The sequence below is a fragment of the Antechinus flavipes genome, chromosome 4 (assembly GCF_016432865.1).
Source record: "Antechinus flavipes isolate AdamAnt ecotype Samford, QLD, Australia chromosome 4, AdamAnt_v2, whole genome shotgun sequence".
Taxonomy (NCBI): domain Eukaryota; kingdom Metazoa; phylum Chordata; class Mammalia; order Dasyuromorphia; family Dasyuridae; genus Antechinus; species Antechinus flavipes.
The window spans coordinates 383409538-383436537 of record NC_067401.1 but is presented as its reverse complement, the minus strand read 5'-3'; the positions used below and the strand labels follow the sequence as shown (position 1 = coordinate 383436537).

Below are 27000 nucleotides of genomic sequence, written 5' to 3'. Positions count from 1 at the left end.
TCTTGGCAAAGATACTGAAGTGGTTTGTCATTTCTCCAGCTTATATTACAGATAAAAAAACTAAAGCAAATAGATTTAAGTGACTTACTTGCACAGGATCACACAACTAGTAAGTGTCTGAAGGCAGATTTAGAAGAAGAGGAGCCTTCTGATTCCAAGCCTGCTGCTCTATCTACTATGTAATAAGTACTTTTTAGAGTGGATTGATTTTGGAGTGGATTGAGTCCAAAAGAGATTTGATTATGTGAAATAGGCGAAAATATTTGTCAATGAACATTTTTCTTCTTTCAAAAACATGTGTAAATTGCTTGAGATTAGAGATTATTTCATTTTTATGTCTTTCAAGCACCTGGCATAATGCCTGGCACAAAGTGAGCCAGAATGTATTAATAAATGCTCTTTGATTGACTTACTGAATAGTTAACCTGGCTGTTAGTTTGACACCAAGGTGTCATCACTTAGGTGGAATCACTAAGTTCACTTTCATATCCCAAGATGGGATTTAGGGTAATCTAAAGGACCTACACAGAGATAAATTCTTCAGAGAGCTCCAATAAAGATTTCTCAGAAAGAAGATCTAAAGATCTCAACAAGTTTCCCATTTCAGAAAATTCTTCCTAAGACTAATTTCCCCGTTTTTCTGCTGCAGGATAAATCCAATTAAATACAAGCTCCCTGTTTCATTTTTGTTTTTTTATCTACAGTGGCTGGTAAACAGTAGATGCTCAATAAATGTCTAATGATTGACTGATTAGTCGAGTTGAAAGAGGAGTAGAGAGGAATCAGGAGACCTGGTCTATTACTTCTCTTTACTAAATTTATTTCCTCTTCTGTAATTTTTTTTAATCTTGAACTTACCTGCCTCAAAGGATCATTGTGAATATTCACACGTGTGGGATCCCTGATATATAAAAATACTTGGCAAAGTATGACAATGCATGTGTGATAAGCTACATGCACTGTAGCTGGAAGCATGGTAAGCATTTACATTTCATGCATTGTATCTGACCTGCTTCAATTGCTGATTGCAGTTCGAGAAAAGAAGGATGTTCCCCTTGATCCCGAAGACCAGAAAGAAGAGGATGGTTCCTTTGATTACAGGTATGTTTTCTCTTACCCCAAAATGAAAGCTGCGTCTTTATGACTTTCATTGTCCTCCCTCACTCATTATCCTTTCCTCTTCCCCCAACCTCCCTTTGTCTCTTTAAGAGAACTGCACAGATTGGCTAAAAGGCCACCAAATAGATTTTCTCTCCGATAAGGCTTTTGTTTCTGTCCTCTCTGAAAACACCTTGAGAAAAGGACAAGTGATACTGAGTTTGCTCAGAGAGCCTGCTCATCTTAACTGCTTAGGACAAAGCACCTCTCGGAGACACTGCCTAGGACCTCACCCCTACACAGATGGAAGACTTGAAACACTTCCACATTTTAAATCATAAACAAATGATGAACCCTACTAGGAGGAAATAGAGCTGAGTGTGAATCCCAGCTTGCTTCCTTTGTGACTTTGAGAAAAATCCCTTATTATTCCTGAAAAACAGGAATCATATTTGTGTCCTCATCGCCTAGCACAGTGCCTACTCAGAAAATACTTCTTTGATTGATTGATCAACCAAATAAAGTTCCACAATCAGTCTTCTCCTAAGTTCCTTCCAACTTTAAAATGCTATGGTCCTTTCTTTTGATCCAAGTAAGGAGTTTGCAAACATTGCCTGCCTTATATGAGTATAGAGTTTATAATAAATAATATAATAACACTCCTGCCCTTCTGTTCCAGGACCAACCCCAGTCCTTCCCTAAGAGAGGTTGTAGTATAGCCTAGACATTATATGCCGACGCTAATGTAGGCTCCTCCAGAGCAGACTGTTATTTGTTGCTTTGGGGATTTTACTCCCAAGGCTTAGTATAGTGTCAGGGACATAGCAGGAGATAAATGTTGATTGATTTGAATTAAATCATTTTAAAGAGCCCCAGCAAGTCATAGAAATGTGGCCCTAGTTTCCTTTTCACTGTATCATGATGCCTTTTGAGGTCTAGAAAGATAACGAGTTCCCCATTTGGGAGCCAATATCCTTAAAAAAAAAAACAGAGCAGTTTCACAGAAGCTGGCCTCAATTCAAGCATTTATCTTTTATGATGAGCTCAGCCCTTAGAATTTCTTCCGGGAGCACATCTCTGAGTGGAGTACCAGATTTGGGAAAGCAGGATCGCTTCCTATACAAATATGAGTTAACATTATTCTCATCTTCATCCAAAAGCTTGAATTAAGGAGTATCTTCTCACGTGTGATGCTGTTCAGAATAATTTAGGAGAGCTTACCTACCCTCAGTGGTTAGATCCTCTAAGACAGACACACTGACTAATAGTGGGATAGTATCCCCACTAGAATTGTGGGATTCAACAGTAGGTGAAACCTTGGAGACCATCTAGTCCCACAAGGGTATGCAGTGGCTGGATCCTGGGAACAGATGGTCCTTGTGGGGTAGCATGTGGGAAAGACTCATACTTGCTGGCTACAAATATAATGTGGTAGCAAGAGCTCTGGAAACCTGTGTTCTTGCCCTTCCGTGAGAGTAACATGCTGTGTGACATTGTCTAAGCCTTTTTACTGCTCACTTAGCTGTAAGGTGAGGACGTTGAACTTCCTTAAGTTTCTTCTAGTTTAAAAAATCTAGGATTAAATAACTCTGACTTGGAATATTGTCTCACCCCGCAGCCAACCCCACTGCAAGGTTGACAAGACATAAACAAGTCTGACTAGAATACAGATTATTGGCAATTAATGTGTCCCTCATCAGCTAAGCAGCAGGAAAAGAGGGAGGCAGCACAGTAATAATAACAAGCATTTATATAACACTAGAGGGTTTGCAAAGGGCCTTATATAGACTATTTCACTCAGTCCTCATGATAATCCCTGTATTACAGATGAAGAACTAAGGTTAAGTCACCTGACTTCTCTGAGCCTCAGTTTCCCCATCTGCAAAGTGGAAATAATATCTTGTTATGGTAGAGGCATTAACCTTAGAATTCTACAATATTGTGTGAGGAATTGCACTGTCCAATGAACTTAAGTAGAGTGCCAACCAAATCTGCCCTTAGTGGGCAACATCTGAGACTCATATTGCAGCATATTGACATAAAGTCATAGAACTTAGAAGGTGGAAGCAGCCTTAGAAATCATTTGTGTCCAGAGAAAGAAGTGGTAAACAGAAGTGTATATAGAATGATTTTATATATCTATACATATCGGTGCCTAATGGTAGCTATCTCTAGATGGGGTAGGAAGGAAAGGAAAGAAGAAGAAAGAAATTCCGACGATAACTTTATTACACATTTAAAAGGAATGGCAAGTGTATGTAATAGTTTCATATGCAGTCATTTTTATTAAACTATGTTATGGAAATGCTTGTTCATTCCGTAACTTAAAAATAAAATTAAAAAAAATCATTTAGTCCAACCTTCTCATTTTATAAATAAAGAACTTGAGGAACAATGGATTGCCTGCAGTCACAACATGAGGTAATGACAGAGAAATATAGCGTAGGGGTACAGACTTTCAGTGCTTATCTGTGCCCTAACATGTCATCCCCACAAATAGCTAGCCTTGGTGCTGTACTTCACAACCCAGGTGTGCAGTCTACCCATTTAAAACTAGTATGAGATTCGTCTGACTCTAGACAAATAAAATAAATCCTTATTTACACTTTTCCTAAGGGAGGAATAAATGGACAGTTGTATAACAGCCCCCTTTCAAAATACATGTTAATACCTTATTGAGCTTTGGAATGACCCTAAATGGCTTTCAGTTCTGACCAGGGCTAAACTGGCCAGACTGCAAACAGCTGGGTTTGCAGCCAGAAAATCCAGGTTTAAATCCCAGCTCTCCTACTTCCTACCTGTGTGATACAAGTTAGTCACCTGTCTGGCTTTCAGTTCCCTCAGTTGCAAGATGAGAGGATTGGACTGGGCGACCTGGAAACGTCTTTTCTAGCCCATGAGCCCATGAAACCTATAAATAGAGACTTTCTCAAAGTACCCGCTCACCTATCCAAGTGCCTAAGCTCGAGGTCCTGGACCTTATTGGTATAAAATACCCTCTTTGAACCTAAAGAACAGAGACAATGGAATAGCTGGAGAGGACAGAGACATCCCATTCCCAGACAGCTTGGGGGATGGGTGGGGAGGTGGAGCTAGGACAGTCCATCCTCTCTCCTTTTCCTATCCTCTTAATTAGGATCCTAACTCCAGATGCTGCCCTGCCCTCCTCTTCCCACCTTTTATTCTGTGCCTCATCTGCCCAGACAACCCTGGGCTGTCCTAGTGCACAAAGCTGCCATCAGGGGAGCGCCTGGCAGTCAGAACAATCGTGGCAGGCGCCCACTGCAGGGCATTCTGAGCCCAGATCCATCTACCCCACGAGGAAACCCTGTTCCCTGAAAGGCAAAGGCTAGGAGGAGGCGCCTTCCCATTCTTCCCTGTCCTGCTCCAGCTGTTCCTCAGCCACCCTTGGTGAAACCCAATCTCCCTCGAGGTGCAACTGAAGAAGACAGAGAGGTTTTGTTTTTTCCATTTTCGGTTCAACGGTGCAGGGGGTGTTTTTTCTGGCCTGCTGCCTGGCTTTGTTTTTTCTGCCAGCCCCAATCCCACATGGTATCTGTTGAATCACAGCCATAGAACCAACTTGGGCAGCCCCCGACCAGACCATAGGATCATCCATCTAGTGCTGGAGGGGATGTCAGAAGCCATCTAGTCCAACTTTCTCACTCCACAGATAAGGAAACTGAGACCCAGCTGGGGAAAGAACACCTCCCTGCCCTTACTAACTGCATACATTGACCACATCTGTCATTCCGGAGCAGACCAGACTAGAGTTGGGGCCCCAGGACCAAACTGAGTCTTCAGAGGGAAAGACAAAAGGAGGAAAAAGATGTTCACCTTTCATCTCACTTTTGTGGGAAGTTGGAATGTCATCTCCCTCTGCTTCTCTGATCTCTTTATTCCCTCTGGAGTCTGAGCACATGGATCAGGAAGTCACTTGAAAGGTAGAAAGACAGGCAGTTGGAGGACCAGCTCAATCTGATACCTTCCCAGTATCTGAGTTTGTCAGGATGGAGGTCTGTTCTTTCCAGGCTGAAATCTCTTTTCTGACTTAAAAGAACCTAAGACATGAAAAAAAACTTTCTTTCCCTTTCCCCTTCCCCACTCCTAATCCATCACCTCAAATGCTTTGGATTTAGGGTAACGAAATCAGGGTTAGGAATTGCCCTATTCTCCACTCAATTCTAAACAACATTCCATTCAGGAAGGAGATGTCAGGGGGAAAATCATAATTGGAGAGGGAAAGGATCAGAAACAGTTTTAGGGAGAGGAAAGTTCTCCCCTCCCCCACAAACTGTAATGTTGCCCCATCAGCCAGTTTCCCTAATATCATGCTAATTTGCTTTGCCAAATCCTTCATATTCATGAACTTAGTTAATATTAATAGTTTCACAGTTACTCGTCTAACTGGGACACATTTGCTACTAACTTTCCATTGTCTACAGATGCTTCTGTCTCTACCAGAGGTAGAACTCTGTAAAGATAGCAGTGTGATGCTCCAAGGGAAAAGATGAGGAAGATTTTTTTTCAGGCCTTGGGCTCCTGCTTCTTTTTGTAGCTGGATTCATTCCTGTCTTACCCTTTCTGAAAAAACAGTGGTTCCTCTCATTTGAAATGGGGTGCCATGGGTTCACACATTGTAATTGCTTGACATCCACCCCTCCCAAATACAGAATGGGTATTCAGCTGGAGGCAGATCCTCTAACTGCATATATTTTGTATATACTTAATTATTTGCATGTTGTCTACCCCATTAATTAAAATATAAGATCCTTCATGGTTCTCTTCAACAGTGAGATGATTGATTCCAGTTCCAATGATCTTGTGATAAAGAGAGCCATCTATACCCAGAGAGAGGCCTGTGGGAACTGAGTGTGGTTCACAACATAACATTCTCATTCTTTTGTTGTTTGTTTGCATTTTTTTTTCTTTCTCATTTTTTCCTATTTGGTTTGATTTTTCTTGTGCAGTGAGATAATTGTATAAATATATAAGCCCATATTGGATTTAACATATATTTCTACCATGTTTAATATATATTGGATTACTTGCCATCTAGGGAGAAGGGGGGGATTGGAATACAAGATTTTGCAAGGATTAATGTTGAAAAATTATATATACCTATGTTTTGAAAATAAAAAGCTTTAATTTAAAAAAAAAGTTCCTTGGGGGCAGAAACTGTTTTTGCTCTTTTTTCTGTCCCCTCTCCCATACCTGGCACAACGTAAGCAGTTAATGAAATGGATTCTTGTAAGGGATTCTCATCTTGGACTGCCCCTCTAATATTCTGTCTCCTTCTCGTCCCTTTCCTCTCTGCCTGCCCCTTTCCCACCCCTACCAGTGACGAGGACAACAAGCCCCTACAAGGAAGCCAGACATCCTTGGATGGTACCATCAAACAGCAAGAGAGCGATGACAGCCTGGTGGACTATGGCGAGGGGGGAGAAGGACAGTTTAATGAAGATGGATCTTTTATTGGCCAATACACAGTCAAAAAGGACAAGGAAGAGACAGAAGGGAATGAAAGCTCAGAGGCCACATCGCCCGTCAATGCCATCTACTCCCTGGCATAGGGGACCCACACAGACGCAGCCACTCTAGTCAATGGGGGGAGGGGAGGCGGGAAGGAAAAAACCCACTGCAGACTGACTACTAAACCACCACCACCCAAAGGGACGAGGGCGGGCATAGCAATCAGAGACGCCAGTGTCGGGAGATCAGCTGAGCCGCGTGGACCTGTGACAGCCCAGCCGACAGCAAAGCCTCCCCCCTTCCTCTCCCCTCTCTCCCTCCCTCTCCACCCCCGGGTGCCAACAGGGTGACCACAGAGCTGGAGACCAGACCTGAGCTGAGCCAGAAGGGAACAGGCTCCTGAGGCTCAGCCACCTGACGGTGAGCTTCCAGGATCGAACCACCCCTGTCCCCTCCACCTCATCCTCAATATGCACACAAGTTATTGGCAACATTTCACTCTAGTTTCCTTCTAAGAAGTTATGGCATCTCTCCCCTTTACACTCTGCACCTCTCCACTTTCACCTTTGTTCTCTTTAAAAAAAAAAAGTTTCCACTTTTGTTTTTCTTTTGGAGATAAATCCCAGGAAGAGAATGGAGGGACAGCCTCTCCCCAGAGATCAGCAAGAGACTGGCAAAAGGATCAATCAGCAATAGGACAGAGAATCTCTAGTATTCAGACACTTCTGGGCCCCATTATTTCCAAAGGATGCCTTTCCAGCCACGTGCGCACCATTCCCTCACCCTTCCTCTTCTGCCTTTGTTCACACTGACCTGGGTCTGCCTTCTTTCTGCAAAGCAACAGTATTTTTGACAGAGAGAGGATGAACAGGGTCTCATTCCTCTTTCTGGCTCATGTTGGGAGCTGGGCACTTCCTTATGCTGTGGGGATATAACTCCCCATCTTCCTCAAAATACATGGAGTTATTTTTATCCTGATCAAGAGGTCTTGGACTGCAGGAACAAGAAGATGGTGCTTGAATGAAAGGTCTTGGACTTCTGCAACCAGCTCTCTCTAGACAGATATAAATCCTAAATCTGGGTACCTAAGGAAGGTAGGCGTGTTTGGACTTGGAGAAGAAAAAAAAAAGGAAGAAGCTTCTGGATTTTGACCTCCCTCCTCTCTCCCTCCCCCCACCCCAGTAAAGCTCCAAATCTGACAGCGGATTAGATGAAGAACATCCAAGTTAGATAAATCAATCCCTGACATGGGAAGTAGATGAGAAAGAGTCCAGAAATGACACGGAAGTAGATGAGAAGGAGTCCAGCATGGCCATCCTGAGGGAGATTGGACTTTGTCCCAGCAGAACATCTCTGAGTTTTGCCAGTTTGAGAAGGCTCTCCCTTATTTCCTCTCCAGTGCACTGGGTATCATCTCCATGCTCCCCACTCAGGAGGCTATCAAGACTCATATTTGACTCGTCATGTGGACGGTGGTTACTGGTGGGCTCAGCCACAAGACTGTCCACTCCCCCCAGACCAAACTGGTGTTATCCTTCTGTTGGGGTATTTACATATCAGAAGAACCCAAGGTAACAATACTAACAGCACTCTACCACCTCCGCCCAGATAGGAACCCCTCTCATTGCAAAGTTCCTCCTATGCCTTACCCAGCTCCCAGCTTTCCTCGGAGTTCTGGGGACTCAGTCCCTCGCTGCAAGCCCCACTGCCTCTGAGGCATCCGACTCATGGAGAATCCGGCCACCTATGCAATGCTTCACGGCAGCAGCAGAAACGACCACTTAGCCCCGTCCCCGGACCTACGGTGAGTGGAGCCGTTTCCGCCAGCAGCACCGACTCACGGGGCTGCCTCCTAGTCCCCTCCGAGCGCATTTATTAAAAAACCAAAGTTACCTAGCCCGTGTGCGAGAGGCGGCAAGTGGGAGCCAGTCCTGTTCCATAGCTGTAGCCTATCTCCAGAGGATTTTCCTATTTCGCCCTTCATGGATCCAGTACCATACTGAAGCTTGTACCAGCCGCTGGTTGGTGAAAGAGCCGTGATGGTGACAGGGCTAAACCCCCCAGACCCATGGTTTCTCAGCGACATTTGCCACATCTCCAAGCCCCAAAGGTATTACAGCAAAGCTCTTTGTGTGATGTGAAAATCATTCAGAGGAAGCTGAAACTTCCCTGTGCCGCAGGGCAGGTAGGGAAACACGTCAGAAAGCTAGGCTGGGTGCGTTAGTCAAACTTGAGAGCAATCACGTGCCCCATGGACTGGACTGGTATCGCATCAGATCTATTTCCAAAGGAAGATGCTTTCCAGTGTTGAAATGGGGCAGGGTAAAAGGCTGGGGGAAACAAGTTCAGGGCCACCCTCGCTCCCACATAGAGGCAACAGGCCATTCTATTGGAGGCATGGGGGAGCCCAAAGGGAAGGCTTTCTTCCTCCATGAGACTATTTATGAACCTTTACAGCAAGGACCTTGAGGGAGGGGAAGACCAAAGTCCCCTTTGGTCCCCTGTTTTAGTGTTCCAACAACCGTAATTTTCCCCACTGCTGAGGCAATAAAGGTGCTGTCCCACTCAAAATCATTTGTGAGAGGCCTGTTCAAGGTTGGGGATTCAGCCTAGCCTGCTACTGGGGAAGCAAGTGTTCCCTCCATACCCAGCTGACTGACCCATGCTCCATGTGCTTCATCAAATCTATAAAGCACATGGGCTCACCAAGGGCAGCCCAGGTCACCTGCAGGGTGGGCAGCTGCCTCTGGGAAGCAGAGCATCAGGGATCACCAGGTCAGGTACAATCCCATGCTGGCATCAGCCCCAGGTCAGCAGGCAAATAGTATTGGCCAGCGTTCACTGCTGGGCTGGGTCTCTCAGAACACACAACTACAGCAGGTGCCAGGAGTTTAGAAGAAAAGAAAACAAAAAACAAACAAACAAAAAATATAACCCAGGTGCTTCAGCCAGCCAATCTGGTTGGGATTAGGGGTGGGGTGGGGGCGAGAATGCAGGCCATCTCTGCAGGGCTTTAGCAGTATGGACACCAGGTTCACCCTTGGGGAGGAAAGCCAAATTCAGCTACCCAGAATGTCTTGTTCCCTCCCTTCCCAAATTGTCTGTGCTGCAGTCCCTTCAGAAGGCTCTTTTCCCTCACCTTTACACCACAAGAGCTGTGACTTCCTCCGTCTTTGAACAAAGTGGATATTTAATTGTTGACCACAGTCCATCTTGTGAAAGCTTAATAGCTCTTTGGCTCCAAGCCCCGCGGAAAAGCCAGAGAGGACAAGCTGAACTCCATGTTACAGCAAGCTTGAAGGTGACCAGAAGAGTGGCTGCAGGGGAACTCCTGGATTCCCTTCCTAGGGGAAAGCCTTGTCACCTTGGTCAGGTTGATGGAGTTGCTTATACCTCATCCCTCTGCCCAAGAGATTTCAGAGGTAATGCATGGATACTGTTGTGGCAGGAGGTGCTGATCTGTTCCTTCTCTGTGTCTCCTAGCCTTACTATGAAAGGCTTTGAGGGTTTTTGGCTAGAATACATGTGAGAGAGGAAGAAGGGAGAGGAATCTGCCTTCCTGTGTCTTGTGTTTTAATTGAGGTCAAGCTGAAAAGAAAAACGGTCTTCAACTCATTTCAGGCCTTTTCTGGTCCCAACTAAGTATTAAGTCTTGAGACGAGCCCTTTATATTCTATCTGAAGGGAGGATCTATCGTACAGTCCACATGGAGAGAGTAGGAACCAGAAGAGCCATAAGACCCAAGGAGAATAGATGCATCCACATTGTAAGAATTGACCATTGTGGATCAGAATCCTTTGCCAATACCCAGGTCTTTGGGGACAAGGGGTTCATCTTTGCCCTAGAATTGGCGTGCAGGTTTCCCGTGGGCCCCAGACCCAGCCAACACATTAGCCAATACTGCTGCATTATTAAGTCTCTTTTCTTCCAAAAACACAGATACATAGAAAGCCTAAAAAAAGTCAGTTACATTTAGCACTTAGAAGGGAGATCACTTAATCTGATCGCCTCATTTCTCAGATGAGCAGTCTGAGACCCAGAGAAACAACTTGCCTAAATTCTCCCAGTGTCTCTAATTCCATCACTTCTATGTGTCTAATCCAGGATTTGAGTGACCCTGTTATTCTGACTCCAATTTCAGGATTTTTTTCCATCAGATTGGGACACAAACTTTTTAAAAACGCCTATATTGGGTGCAGAGCACTCTGTGAGGTGCGGAAGAAGGTAACAGAGTTTGCACAAAACGTACATAGATAGCCCAGTTTAGGGGAAATGTGCCTTCGAGAGAAGCAGGAGGTCATGGCAAGACTTTATAGGTCAGGATTCATAAGTGACATGTGGGATGAATGACTCCAAGAACTTGAAATGTCGAGAGGAGGGATGTATAGCACTCAACTCCAGGCTGGCTCTGGGGCAACTTTCACCTTGTTCAAACCAAGGCATCAAAAGGGTCAATTTGTACCCAGACTTTAAAGTGACCCTCATATAAACCATCTAGTAAGGGCCCATGGACTAATATGTTTTCTCCTGTGTAAGAGCAGTGTTTCCCAAGATAGGTTCAGGCAGTGGAGAGGTCCCTGGGGCCCCAGCCATACCCTAGGACCTGTGCCCTGCTTACATCACATCAGTATTACGTGGGTATTCTATCAAGGATGGACAAGGTTGTCAGCTTCACTTGATTTAAAGAAGCCCTTTATTCAAGTTGGATTCGATGGCCAATTATTTCCTACTTAAACGGACTTTCCCCTCCTGAGGATGGATTGCAGATAGGAGTCTTCTGGTTATAGGAATTTGATTTTATTCTCTCATGACTCATGGCTAGCCCAACCTTGCATTTGAGAAGTCTCCCAGGACAACAGAAGAGAATGAATAAGTCTGATGGCTTAAAGAGGAAAAGAAGGTCATTTAGCTGGGAGAGCACACCATGGACTGATTCATCCACCACGTTGGTTTTCAGTATAGCGTGCCTCCTATCAGGATGGAATCTTTTGTTCTGTTACATATCTGGCCCTCGTTATACATTACACTTCAAGGACAGGACTCCAATCATTCTGGGCTTGTGCCACAGGGAACGTAGGGGCAGTGGGATGCTCTGCATTGGGCCACTCCAGCCAATCAGCACAAGACAGAAAGACTTCAGTTAAGCAATAAACACAAAAATCTGGGAAAAGAAGTTCAGAGTTTTGTGTACTGTCAACCCTTTTCTTTTCACAAACAAACACAGACACACACGCAAAAAATGGATGAACCCATCCCAATGTCTTTTTCTGCTCCCAGAAAAAGATTTCCTCAGTCAGTGTTGTCCTTCTGCCCAGCTGCCCAGCTCTTTGCCAACTTCTCCATGAGCTCCTCTTGTTTGGATTACCAGTTACCTATCACAGGGCCTGTTTTATTCTGTACTGGTCCCTGCAACCCTCATTGCTCACTTCTGCCCACAGTATCCCTCTCCCTTGTCTTTCTCCCTCCTACTCCCTCATTGAAGCGTATTGGGCTTCTTTTTCTCCCCACCCTTTGCACCGCAAATTCTCATTGATTCTTTGCAGGGGAGAAGTTTTTCCCCCTTATTTTCCTTCAGTCTCTCACTCTCCCATCTGTCTGGTCTTTTTTTCATTCATTAAATATTTAACCTTCCATGGCAGACCTCATTTTAACACCTCTCACATACACATCCCCCCCCTTTTTCTGAATTATTTTGCATTAACCAAATTTGTCAGCAGTAGATGAGTATCAGAGGCTGTCACGAGTGACCTACAGCAGGGAAGATTTCTGGGCCATGGAGAACCGTTTAATTCATGGACTTATAAACTGACTGCATGAGCAATGAAAAGGCCAAATTATTCAGACTTTTTTTGGAATCACTGTAAAAAAAAAACAAAAACAACAAAAAACACAAACCAACCCAACTGATTTTTTTTTGTATAGAGAACACTAAACGTATAATAAAAATTGTTCAAAACCAATTCCCTACATTGAGTTTGTCTTTTTTCTCTCTTTAAACTAATGAAGGGATGTTAGATAATCAATGAAGATGTTCCACATGTATGGTGCAGAATAAGGCACCCTTGTTTGCAAACTTTCAATATTCAGACTTTAGGTGACTTTTGAATCATACCATATTAGAGCTGGAAGAGATTGACTTAATCCAACCTGCTTATTTGACAGATAAAACTAAGTCCTAAAGAAGTCACCTGTTAAGACACAGGAGCAGAACCAGGATCTAGTCCCAGGTTTTCTTAAGTCTAATTTCAGAGGCCAATGGGATGGTGAACGCCAGTGTTCTCTGCTATCAGGAAGGCTGAGCCCAGTGGATTCCTTGAGCTTTGGAGTTCTGAGATGGAAGATTTATATTTAAAACCAATCAGATATAAGTCACTAAGCCCTGCACCAATATGGTGAGCTTGTGTGGGGAAGCAGGCTGGATAAGGTGGTTCTGGTCAAAAATGGCTGCTGTGTCAATCAGCAATGAGATCTGGCCAGGAGAGATAGACCCAACAGTGAAAAAAAAAAAAAAAAAAGGCTCAGCTCAGTATTCTTTCCCTTGTAGTAAGCCAAGAGGAAGGTCAGACTAATCTAAAGTCCTTTGAACATCAGCCTTTTACCTTCAAAGAAAACAAAAAGTACCTCACCCACCACCTTGGAGCTCAGGGCAAGGAGACCAGCATAGTGCCTCCTCTTACCCTTCAGTCATTTTTCATTTGCATAAGCTGCACCCCTGATGTGATATGCATATGTGTGTTTGCAAAGGAAAGAAATCTGGACATGAGTTAATAAAGGCTTATCCCATGAGTCTCTGTGTGTATGAACATGTGAACACAATCAAGTGAACACTAGACTGGGTGGGAGGAAGGGGGGACCGTATCAAGCTCAGTAAGTTGGACAATTGCAAAAACCATCCATTCTGGCCCAAACCTTCCTCCTTCTCTTCCTATTCCCCATCATTCCTTGATCCCAGATGGCAAGCATCTACTACAAGTAGGCACACTAAGAGTCTTCTCCCCCACAACAGAGGGCCACCACCTCATGAGAAAAAGGAGAGAAAGTCAAGGCAGAGACAAATCTGTTTCTTTTAGGACCATTTTCTGGCTTTATTAAGACTGCTGCCTATCTCTGTGGATCTAGTATATATTAATTGTCAAGGTCAGAGTCCCCTCTGTGGCAGGAATCTCAATGCTGAGAGACATATCGACATAACATAGCAATAGAGCTCTCTCATTCTGCAAATGTGGAAAGACTACGATATTAAGAGTTCATAGTCCTGTAACTCTGCTGTGGGATCTTAAGGATGTTCTCTCCGGGCCTCTGCTCATGATCTGTCAAAGGACAACTGATCTTTAAAATTCCTTCCAGTTCAAAAAAGACTACTAGTCTTGGATAAAAAAAAAAAAGAAAGAAATTAACCCACAATTTAGGAGGTAAAGGAAGAAAGAATTAAAACATCCCTTGGTGAAAAAATAATTTTAAAAAAAGCATTCCTTGTTTCTGTCAGGCAATCCCTATATGGCATATGGTTCAGTCTGAGTTGTCCTCCTCAGAACCAATTGGACTTCCCTTAAAAAGGGAATCAGAACTGAATGCAATATTCCAAACTTAATCTAAGCAGGATAGGCCACAAGAGAGCCCTCACCTCCCTAACTCTGGACAGAATGCCTTCCTTAAAATGCAGTCTCTAAAAACATATTAAAACTTTTTGGCCACCATCGATTGATAATTGAGTTTTCCTCCACCCAAAGTCTCCAGATCTTTTTCAAATAAAATGTTTTCTACCCATGCCTCCCCAATCTCAATAGACAAAATTGATTTTTGAACTCAAGTGCAAGACTTTACATTAAAAATCTTATTAAGTTATTATCATTATATTAAATCAAATTGTTGTAACAGTTATATTAAATTTCATCTTACTGGATTTGGCTCAATGTTCTAACTTGTCAGGATCTTATCAGATCCTGATTTTTGTCATCTAAAGTACGAGCCATCCTTCCCACCTTTAGGTCATCCTCAAATTCAAGATGCTTGCCTGCTATGCTTTTATCTAATCAAGTTTCCCCACGTGTAGAATAAGGAGATTTGAGTGAATAATCTTTAAGGTTCTTTCCAAGCCTGACATTCTAAGATAGGAGAGAAAAGCCCTATTATATTCTCTGCAACATTCTTCCCTTTCCTCCCCTGTGATGTAAACTGATAGAAAAGGATTTACACTGTTTCTGGGAAGAGCCTGGAACTACATTTCTATTTAACTAGGGGTAATTGGAAATGCTGGACAAACTAAGATTACAAACAGCAGATTCCCTTTAATGACTCACACTCTTCCCCCCTCCCAAAAAAAGAATATGTCTAAGTGTGTATATTTCATATGTGTATATGTGTATCTCCATACCCACACTATTATACCTATATATGTACATGCGTGCTTATATAAATATACATCCCTATTTTATGGGTATATACATATACACACACTATGTGATCCTACACCCTGGATTTAATCACCCTCCAAAAGTCTTTTGCACAGAGTAAAATCTTGAGAGCTAATATCAGTAGAAAGGACAATAGACTCCCCAGTTTGGAGTTCTTTCTACTATTGACTTTAAAACTCTGATTCCTAGCTTCCCCAATAATAATATGGGAAAAGTAATCCCAAATCCCTTGTTCTAACTTCATGGAACGATCTCTATAATAAAATAGGTTAGGGAAATTCACGTTCTCGCAACCAGCCTTGAGAGTATCTAATCGGCAAGAGACTGGATATGGAATAGGAAAGAGAGAAGAACAGGGAGATGAAATGTAGCTAGCATCCTAGTTTAAAAACCTAAACTCCATCCCATTGAGATCAGACTGAGAGCGGGCTGGCTTCCTCCAAGGCCCCAGGGATTCCTTCAGAATATCTATCATCCTAGAATTCTAAAGACAAGGCTTTCAACCTATTAGAAATGCAAATACTTTGGGGATGGAGCAGGATTAGCAGGCCCAGTGGGAGGGGGCAAGCCATCTTCCAATCTTTCTTAAAACTAAGGTTTTGGCCCCTTCTTGCTTAGCTTCCCCCAGAGGGCTAAGGGTGTTAGAATTCATTACCATCTTTCTCTTATCAAGCCCCCCTTGTCTACCCCAGGAGGCACTCTACTAGACTGAGAGAAGAGAGAGGAGGGGGCATTTTTTTCATACACATACACCCCCGATTTAATGCAATGGAGTTCCTTTGTTTGATGTGAGCTCCTGCTGGACCAGCGTCTGGTCTATGATCTCAAAACCATTTGGAGCCACAGCTGTGACCCAACAGGGACCATTATCCCCCATCCCCCATATTGGCTGTCAACAGCAGCCCCAACCTTACAAGGGTAGAGCATGCTGAGGCTGGGCTGAAGCCAACAAGCCCCAGCTAACAGTATGCTAGCCACTGTCCCACTGGGAGACAGCCCAACGAAGGCTCACCAAGTCCTCTATAATAGATGAGGCTGTTGGCTTGAGGAAGAAAGGAGCTGAGAGGGTCCGGGATTAAGTCAAGAGGTGTATTCAGTGTGTCTTCGTTAAATAATGTGAATAAATATTAGCTGAAAAGCCTGCCAATGGCTCTCAAAGCACTATGTGGGATCCTTCTGAAGAGTAATATTGAGCACAAAGTGCCAGAGGGAAACAGCAGTGCTATAGACAATGTTGGACTTCAGACCCAGGAAGATCCAAATTCAAATCCTGCCACAGTGGCTTCCCAGCTATATGACTCATTAATGTCTCATGTCCCAAGGGTCTTCACCTCTAAAATGAGGGGATTGGACTTAGTCACTCTTGAGGACCATCCCATGGACCTATGATCCTATGACAAGCTTAGGTTTGTAATCTCAGCTTTGCTATTAACAAGTCATTCCCTCTCTGATACCAGTTTCTGTTTCTAAAAAATAATGATGGCAGTGGCTGATCTGCAAAGTCTCTTTATAGTAGTGGTATTTTGAGTCTGGGTGGATGAGGGTGGTTAGGGTACAAATCATCTTTGAACTGAAGAGAGGGAGGAAGAGGATAAGCAATTATTAAAAGCCTACTATGGGCCAGGCACTGCGCTAAATACTTTACATATATTGACATTTGATCCTCATAATAACACAACATTGTGTATAGTACAATGTCTACCAGCCATTGGGAATAAGGTTTGGTAATATATATATTCCTAATTCTTAGGAGCAGCATTCCCTTGAAATGGGAGATTTGAGAAAATGCTATTGCTAATCTGCAAAGCTTTTAAGATTCGGTTGCATAGAAACCTGTCAGTCATCCTGTAAGTCAAGAGCTAGACCCCACAAAACAACTAAAATAAATTTAAACAATTTTTAACACTAAAATTTTAAACAATAAAAATTTTAAACAATTTTAAATTTTTTTTAAATCTTTCCCTTGGAACCCCTATTTTCCTCTAAAATTACACCAAAATCCAGGGGCATTTTACTGTTTACTGAAAATGACTTGCAGGACTCAAGTGCAAAAGAGCACTTGAATTCAAATTCTGATTCTGCTACTTGCTACCTGTAGCACTTGGGCCTTGTTGCTTTCTGGGAGGGTCTCATCTATAGAATGAGATGATGGGACTGGATGTTTTGCTGGATAAACTGAGGCAACATAAGAGATTAGAGAGTTTTTAATATTTTATTTGTATTTCTGAGAAGGAGAGATTGTGCTGGGAGCCTGATGCCCTCAGGGCTGATGTCCAAAGCATCCAACAGTGAATGTGAGTTCTCAATGACATATTTATAGCTCTTAGTTCAGGTAGCTAAACAAAGGCAGGGGGTAGAGCCCAAACTCTGGTGATGGGGAATCTCCAGGCAAGGACCATCAATCCAGTTCTGACAGGTTGGGGGGGGGGGGGTAGGACCATAAATTCTCACAAACTGGGAGTTAAGGAAGTGTCCAGCTAGAGCCAGAAAGTCTGAAATTTAGAATCATAAACAATGCCAATTAGATATCTGATATAGGACATCTGGAGTCTTATCTTCTGGAATATCAGCTCTCCACAGCCCTAATTATCTCAGTTCTAATGGGCAGAAAAGGGGGGCGGGGGTTGCAACCAGAGAAACTGAGAGAGAACAATCAGAGAAACTGAGGCAGAACAATTTAGGAAACTGAGACAGAACAATATAGGGAAACTGAGGCAGGGCAATTAGGGAAACTGAGTCAGGACAATAAAAGGGAACTGTGGCACAACAGGATGATTTCCAAGGTTTCCTTCAAGCTCTAAAAATGTGGCTTCTAACCCTACTACCCTATTATTGAAACTGTTCTCTCAAATGTCATCACTTAATTCATAGACCTTTGCTCACTCCTCATGCTATATCCTTTTTGACAGCTTCCAATCTTGTTGATCAGTAGTACTTTTCCTTGGATCTTCTGTCTGTTTAACTGCTCTTCCTTCATCTCCTTCCTATGGGTCATCATCCTCCTTCTACCTGCAGGGTATGATTGTCACTCTAGGTTCTGTCCTGGGCCATCTTTCATGTGTATACTTGCTTCTTTAGTGATCTCATCCATCCCATTGGGTTCACTAAACCCTCGATACAGAGGACTCCCACAGCACAACCCACATCTCAAGCTGCCTCCAGGTTGAGTGGCCAGTAACCAGAATACATTCCCTCTTCATTTCACTTCTTCCTCTTGTAATCTCTAGCTCACAAAAGGCATCGCCCAAGTATCTCTTCCTGCAGAAAGTCTTTCCTGGTCTCCCTCAATTGCTAATGTTTCTCTCACTCCCTATTATTTTGTATTTACTTTTCTGGATGAATATTGCTCCCCTCCTTAGTGTAGGAAGGGGTATGAAGAATGAGACTGAGGTTTTGGGGGGACTCCACTTGTGACTGCATTGTGACACAGTAAGTGCCTAATAAATGCTCGTTGAATTGAATCTATACGACTCAAATCTATGCGCATGTTTTATCTGACATAGTAGATTATAAACTTCCTGAGTATAAAGGCTGGGCCTTTGTTGCCTTTGAATTCCCAATGATTAATACCAGATACATTGAATTTAATAGTTCTAATTACTTACAAGAAGATCCTTCAGCAATTCCAGTATATTTGGGATGGAAAAATGCCGTCTGCATCCAAGGAGAGAACTATGGAGACTGATAATGGATTGAAACATAGTATTTTCATTTTTTCTTTATTTCTTTTTCAAGGTTTTTTCCTTTTAGGTCTGATTTTTCTTGCACATCATGACAAATATAGAAATATGTTTAAAAGAATTGCATATATTTAATCCATATCAGATTACTTACTGTCTTGGTCGGGGGGGGGGGGAGGTAAGGAAAGGAATGAGAAAAATTTGGAACACAAAGTCTTACAAAAATGAATGATGAAAACTATCTTACAATCTCTACATATAATTGAAAAATAAAATATTATTGAAAAAATTTTTAAAGGAGAAGAAAAGAAGGAAGAAGAAAGAGAAAAGAAAGAAAGAAGAAGAGGAGGAGAAAGAGAAGGAGGAGGAGGAAGGAAAAGAAAAAGAGGCAGAAAGAAAAAGAAGAAGTGGAGGAGGAGGAGGAAAAGGAAGAAGGAAAAGAAAAAGAGGAAGAAAGAAGAAGAAAAGGAAAATAGGAAGAAGGAAGAAGAGGAGGAGGAGGAAGAGAAAGAGGAGGAGGAGGAGGAGGAGGAAGGAAAAGAAAAAGAGGAAGAAAGAAGAAGAAAAGAAGAAGAGAAAGAAAGAAGTGGAGGAGGAAGAGAAGGAAGAAGGAAAAGAAAAAGAGGAAGAAAAGAAGAAGGAAGAAGAAGAAGGAAAAAAGAAAAAGAAGAAGAAGAAATAATAATAATTGTCATCCTTCATGGCAATTGTTTAATTCAGTAACCCTTACCAATCCCCCCCCCAAAATCACCCTTGACCTTGCTCAAGCTTCTTCCCATTCTCTATGAACTATTGCTTGGGAATTGCACATTCAATTGGATGTGATGTAGAGACAAAATAATTTCAGCAAAATTGCAATTTTTGCTGCAAAATTTTTTTTAGTTCATTCAGAAAACAAATGGTTTGGGAATTTCCAGTTGCTTTGGACTTTCTCTAGCACTGTTCTCCTCCATTAGTGTGGATAATTGAGACTCAACAGTATTGGGAATAGTGGATAGAATGGATAAGGTAAGAATGGTAGGACCCAAGAATCCAATCCTGCCCGAAGCTTGTAATGTACACAAACCCAATCCCCAGGAGCAGAGGAACCCTCAGGATGAGGCTGCCCATTAAATCCCCCAACCCAATCCCCCAACACACATTTTCCATTTCTAACTCTCTATTCAGGTCTCTGGGAAAGCTGTCTTGTCAGTCTCTCCCCGGACCCATCAGTGGCTTTTAACTCTACCCACTACTTTCATCCTATTAGTGAGCCCGGGAGTAATTACGACTTCATTAGCCAAATAGGTTCTTGGTTCATAGATTTCCCTTTTCCCCCAAACACACATACACTTCCCTCCATCTGAAGTCACCCCCCTGAGGTCTTCTGGCTAACAATGGACCATGGGGCCCTGGGAGACCAGGCAGGAAAGAAAGAAAAACCACATCTCCGTGCAATGAGGAGGAAGGGAGAGCCAGCCCCTCCCATCTCCTCCAGCCTTCCTCCCCCTTAGGAGACTCTACCTTGGCTCATCTGTCCAGCCTGAGCAGAGAGGTTTTTGACAGGGAGAAGGATGGCACTCAAGCAAATTAGAGACCTGACCTCCTGTATTCGTCTACTGCTCTCTGACCCTTTGTTCTGCCTTTTCCTTCTAACCCGTGAGCTTAACCGATGATGCAGCTCACTTCCCGGACAGGCCCTCTCCTCCTCTGGGAAATGGTTATCTTGGCCGGTTCTCCAAGTCCCTAGATGCTCCCTACCCTTTCTGTATGCATCTCAGCCTAGGCTCCCATGGCCCACTGCCAGGGACAGGCAAAAAGTCAGCCTGGCACAAAGAACAGAGCTTACTTTTAAGGACGAGAAAGATTTAACTGAAACAATCACTAATCCCAGGTCTCTATGGATGGGAATGCTCTTCCTGATATCCATCCATCTTTCAGCTTCCTTCTAAGAAAAGCAGGAACCTCACTTAGAAAAATTTTTAAAGACAAGTGGGCATAAGATTGACAAGTGAAAAATATGTTGACATTGGGGTAGGAAGACATGACTCCGATCCTGGATTTGCTATTTTATGGTAGCATGATCTTGGTGAGAAAAGTAATTTCTCTCCGTAAAAAAAAAGATAATGAGACAAGATCACTTCTGGTTTTAGGTTCAAATGAAATGATGAATGTAAAGCATTTTGCAAACCTTAAAGTGAGATAAAATGTCAGTTATTATTGTTAGCATATAGTCATCAGACCTCCAGCCTAGTGATGATTTCATTCTCTGAGTCTTCTACTCACTGCACTTAAGCACTGTTTATAGAGCAGTATAAGAGTGTGCTAGTAAATGTTTAACATGGGGTTGGAGGGGTGATTAGTTCTATTGATTCTTTTTCCTCTTAAAAAAAAATACTATTTGTTATATGGGATGACTGTGAGGTGGAGTAGTGATAACTATGATAATGTAAGGAACAGAAAATGTTAATAAAAACTTATTTTAAAAACAAGAGGACATATAATACACACTTTAAACTTGAATCTGCATTAGTAAAACTTTCCAAGTCTAAACAATCAACAAAGCAATCAATCAAGCCCTGATTGGTGGCAATTACTTATTTTGGAGGTGTAATTGGACACACTGAAAATTTAACAATAGGCTTTTATGAGTTGGTCTGAGCTGGCTCCAGCCTGTAGGTCTCTAGGGTCTCTTCCAGCATGGATATTCCAATCTCCACAAACTCCATTCTTTCCTTAGGTCTGATTTCTTTGCCATCTCTTAAACCACAAGTTAATCTGTTTCCCTTTTGACTGAGAATAATTAGCATGTTAGAACTTAAAGATCGGCTGTTCCAACCCCTCTCATTACAGAGACTGGTGAACTAACTGAATGAGACCCACAGACACAAGAGGAATGTTCCAAGATCACACAGCTAGTTAATGGTAGAGACCCCAGGACTCCCGATTCCCAACCCTGACCTTTTTCCTCTACAACACGCTTCTTCTTCCATGAGCCTTATTTCTGTGAACATACTTCTCTACGAATGTCTGCTCTTATGGTAGAATCTAGAACCATAACTAAGGTGGGGCAATCAGGGCTTTGCCCCAAGTCACTAAAATTCAGAGAGCACTGACAGCTCCTTTGGATAAGTAAAAATCACTGAATTCAGCACTTAGTTAGCAAGAATAATTAGTTAATAGAAGAAGCTACAGGGGCAGCTACTTGGTGTAGTAGACAGTGTAATGATGTAGTGTCCTGAAATTAGGAGGACCTGAGTTCAAATGTTATCTCAGACACTTAACATTGTGACCCTGAACAAGTCACTTAACTCCAATTGCCTCAGCAAAATATATATATATATATGTGTATATATATATATATATATATATATATATATATACATATATAATATCTCAAGATACCAGACGACACATTTGCTCCCCCATTCCCATGGCTTTGACATTTTCAGGGGTCTCTGATCATGAGACAGGGTCTCTGTCTCTATATAATGGGCCTGTGTCCTACAGTATCTCCTACAATGGGGCCCTGTGTCCTGAGATCCAAGCCCTACCCTCAACTGAATTTGTCTTTACAATTGCATTTAAAATGGAGAAAGAGGGAAGGTACTTGCCTCCTGCACGAGAATTACAATTACAGCTCTGAGAGGCTTATTTCCCTTCCACTAAAGAAGACAAGGTACATTCAGGTCACTAAGAGTATCCAGGGGTTGAAGCACCTGCTGTTACCTCTCTCAGGGGGAAAGTGTGAGCTCGGTGAAGGAGTCCGCAGGGAGCCAGAGCTGTAGGTGTTTTGATCGGCTCCTCAGCCCACACAGACACTTGGGCTAGGTTTGGTTCAGTCCCGAGGCAGGGAAATGCTGCGATGCCTTCTAGGCAGCCTTATCATTTTAACGACTCCGAGTAACAGACAGGAGCCCACATTCACTGAAATGATTGCTCATTCTCCAGCACCGAGACCTCTCCTTGTCACTCCCCTGCCAGAGGTGGCCTCCGAAGCCCCCCAGCTCATCACTCTTCCCCTGTCCCCAGAGGCCAGCCCAGCTGCACAGAGCAGGCCCTGTCTACTTCTTTGCCCTGAAAGCAGCAACCCTTTGGTGGATTCTGGGATTTCCTAAAGTGCCAGGAGCGTCTTATCTGCAGATTGCGGCATCTGTTCCTCTCAGCCTCCAGAAGGTTGAGTGGGAGCACAGCCAGCCCCTTCCCCGAGGCTCCCTCATGCTCCCTTTCCAAGGGCTCAGCAACCCATTCACCGGACCTATGTGATACCTCCCACATCTCTTCTCTACCAACCCCAGGAAAACCGAAAAAGCTGGGAACAGCTCTGTATTTTTGAGGTAGCAGAGGACATCATCCTGTCCAGCTCTCTGCCTTTGAACCCCTCCAAAGCACTACAGAAGGGCATCTGTCTTATTCCTTAAGAGTTTCAAAGGAAGGAGGGAACACTTTTCTTTATGGCTGCCCAGAGTGATTCTTCAGGTCTGTCAAACAACATCAGGGACCTGAGGACTGAGCGGTGATGGGAAAAGGCAGCCTGGTACAGAGGAAAGAACACCAGTCTTGGACCCCAGTTCCAGCTTTGCCACCAACTTGCTGTGAGCAATTCACTTTCATTCTCTGGGCCTCATTTAATTTCTCTGTAAAATGAGTGGGTGAATATAATCCCTAAGGTCCCTTTCCAGCGCTGACAGTATACTAGTTTAAGAGAATGGCAGAGAAGGGAATTGTGAATAATCTCTTAACATCAGTCCTCTCCCCCATGTACTATTCTTACTCCCTCCACCTCTCTTCCTCCCTCTCATTCTGTATCTCTGTGTCTCTGTCTCTGTGTGTCTCCTTGTCTGCCCATCTGTTTTCTCTCTGTCTCTGTCTGTCTCTGTGTGTGTCTATCCATTTCTGTCTCCTCTCTCTCTCTCTCTCTCTGGATATCTCTCTTTTCCTCCTCCTCTCTCTGTGTCTCTCTGTCTGTCTTTGTGTGTGTCTCTTTTTGTGTGTCTCTCTCTGTGTCTCCTCTCTCTTTCACTCTGTCTCTGTGTCTCTCTCTGTCTTCTCTCTGACTCTGTCTTCCCTTTCTGTCTCCTCTCTGTCTCTCCTACCCCTCTTCTCTATGTCTATCTTGTTTCCTCTCTCTCTTTCTCTGTGTGTATGTCTCTTTCTGTCTATCTTTTCTCCTGTCTCTGTCTCTCTGTGTGTCTCTCTCTGCCTATCTCTCTGTCTTCTCTATTTCTCTGTCTCTGTGTGTGTGCCTATCTCTCTGTCTCTTTGTCTCCTCTTTCTTCTTTTTCTTCTCTCTCTCTGTGTCTCTCTCTCTGCCTGTCTCTCTGTCTTCTCTTTGTCTCTGTCTCCTTTCTCTCTGTCTCTGTGTGTCTTTTTCTCTGTCTCTCTCTTTCTGTCTCCTCTCCCTTTGTCTCCCTCCTCCCACCCCATGTCTGTCTTCTCTCTGTGTCTCTCTCTCTTTCTCTCTGTCTCTCTGTGTGTCTGTTTCTCTGGTCTCTGTCTCCTCTCCCTTTGTTTCCCTCCCCCATCCCATGTTTGTCTTTTCTCTGTGTCTCTCTCTTTTTCTCTCTGTCTCTCTGTGTGTCTGTTTCTCTGTCTCTGTCTCCTCTCCCTTTGTTTCCCTCCCCCACCCCGTGTTTGTCTTTTCTCTGTGTGTCTCTCTCTTTCTCTCTGTCTCTCCTATCTTTCTTCTTCCCTCCCTTTTCCTTCTTCCCTCCCCCTCTGCCCTTAACTCTTTTTCTTTTCTCTTTTCATCTTTTCTCCTCCTCTTCTTCTACCTTCATCTTTTTCTGTCTACTTCCACCACACTAACCTCCATTTCAATTAAAGCCTCCTTGGCTTGTAGTATGTTTAACAAAAAATGGCCCAAACCAATCAATAGAAGATCCTTTAGACCAGAGATTTTTGTTCATGTCTTGGACCCCTTGGCCAGTATGGTGAAGCCTCCAGACTATTTCTCAAAATATATAAAATGAAATACACAAGACTACAAAGAAACCAATTATACTGAAACATGGTTACCAATATATTAAAAACAAAGCTCCCAGTTGAGAATCCTTACTTTAGAAAGCTGTGTCAGATCTGATTCACCACCACCACTCTAGGGCAAGTCCATCAGTCCCCAACCTTGCCCCCCAACAAGTAGAAAACCCAAGGCCAATATATCCTTGGGATCAACTCACCTCCTTAGATTACAGAAGCTCTAGGAGACAAATAAAAGTATAGTTCACATGGTCTAGAGCCTCTGCCTTTGTGCAGAAAAAAGACCAAATTTGTTCTTGTGTGTTCAGTCATGCCCAACTCTTCATGACCCCATCTGGGTTGGAATTTTTGGCAGAGATGCTGGAGTGGTTTGCCATTTCCTTCTCTGGCTTATTTGACAGATGAGGAAACTGAGGCAAACAGAGTTAGGTGACTTGCCTAGAGTCACACAACTGGGGAGTGTCTGAAGCCAGATTTGAATACATGAAAATGAGAGGTTCCTGATTTCAGAGCTGGTGCTCTATCCACCATGCCAGCTAGCTGCCAATATTAACTTAATTTTAGTAAGGGTTCCTGAATCTGTGATGATTTGTTTTTCCTTTAATGTTTTCTCTTTTCTGGTTTTACAAATACATTAATTTTTAAATACACATTTCTTTATAAATCAAGTTGGGAGAGAAAAAAACAGAATAAAAGGGAGAAACCATGAGAGAAAAAAATAGGAAAAAAGTGAACATAGCATCTGTTGATTTATATTCATTCTCCATAGTTCTCTCTCTCTGGATTCAGATGGTTTCTATTTAAGTTTATTGAGATTGCCTTGGATCACTGAACTGCTAAGAACCAAGTCTTTCTTAGTTGGACGTCACATAATTTTGCTGTTACTGTGTATAATGTATTCCTGGTTGTGCTTGTTTTGCTCAGCATCAGTTCATGTAAATCTTTCCAGGCCTTTCTAAAATAAATTTTTTCATCATTTTTATAGGACAATAACATTCCATTACTTTCATATACCATCACTTATTCAGCCATTGCCCAATTGAAGAGTATCCTAAATCTGTGATATCAATGGTATATGGAAATCTTAGATAAGGAAATTGCTTTTACTAATATAGAATGGAACCTTTAGTCTTAGAATGTTGCCTAGGTATAGATGATCTATACATACACATAAAATATCATGGGGTGTTAGAGGAAAATAGAATGCTTATGTGGCAGCCCAGATAATGTAGACATGGAAGAGTCTGGAGATTGAACCTCAAGAGAAAAGTTGTCATTGAGGCTGGGCCTTATTGTGGTAGTTTCAGGCAGGAACTTAACCAAACACTGATAGGATAAGCCTGGGGTCACCAATTAGTATATATCAAGAGACAGGATCTGAACGCAGAGCAGATCCTCTGAACTCTAAGACTGGCTCTTTATCCACTATGACATACTGCCTCTATGATGCTGGTGAAAACTTTCTATTAATCAGATCCAGTACAAAGAAGGAAAGAGCTCTGCATTCCCCATAATTGGTAGTCTTCGAATGGAGACCAGATGGCCATGGGCAAGGGGTATTTTGGAGGCAGAGTTCATGTTTCAGATGGAGTTTGGGCTAGATAACTTCTCAGCTTTAAAGTCTGTGACTTTAGATTCTGTGACTCAGTTTCCAAGTCTGGGAGCTCTCTACTACGCATATTAACAAGATATGAGGCTGCTAATGGATCCCTCCACTTCTGAAGGATCAATTGTCCCTTGGCCCAATAACTTCAGGGACGGTTTATTACAGGACCAACCTGGCTGACCTCAGCCAGCCTCCTGGGAGCCACATTCTATAGCCACTCAGCCTTCCCCTAGGGCAGTATAGCAGCCACTTCTCAGTCTGTCCGATCTTCTCATATGACTTCCCCTTGGGACTCCCTCCACTGCCTCCTGCCATTTGGATCACCACTATGGGGAAAACCGGGGGAACAAAATGTTCCAATACAACCCTCTACTGCTGTGAGAGTAAGTTTTAGTATCTTAACAAGAGTTGGAATAAGCTTGTCAAATGTGTCTAAGTCTTATCTATCGAAATTATGATAAAGCACTGAGCTATTAACATATCTCTGTGTCAAAATACAGAATGTATACTATGCCTCCTCTCCCACATTGAAGGCAAATTATTTCTGGCTTCCTTCAGCATAGGTACTGCAAAGAATATATAACTTAAATCAACATCTGAAAACCAAGGTCCAGCATGTATTTTCATTTCATCAATCATTTTGGAAATATTTGCAAGGGCTCCCTTAATAGGTTCAGTCTTATAAATGAGTTTTCTAGAGTCCACTATAAATCTTCACTTGCTACTAACATTTTTTAGTTGTTAAACAAGAGAACTGTATGAACTAATTGTT

General features: G+C 42.9%; 1 protein-coding gene across 7 annotated transcripts in view; it reads left to right on the top strand.

The window, feature by feature from the left end:
- The window catches only part of NFASC (neurofascin), a 252192-nt gene extending 239662 nt beyond the window's left edge, over window positions 1-12530 (top strand). For all 7 annotated transcript variants that reach the window (XM_051998553.1, XM_051998554.1, XM_051998549.1 and 4 more), the window contains 2 exons: window positions 1032-1101; window positions 6440-12530. In XM_051998553.1, the coding sequence (XP_051854513.1) occupies window positions 1032-1101; window positions 6440-6671 (302 nt within the window). In that variant the 3' untranslated portion in view covers window positions 6672-12530. The remainder of the gene's footprint in view (window positions 1-1031; window positions 1102-6439) is intronic.
- The last annotated feature ends 14470 nt before the right edge of the window (window positions 12531-27000 follow it).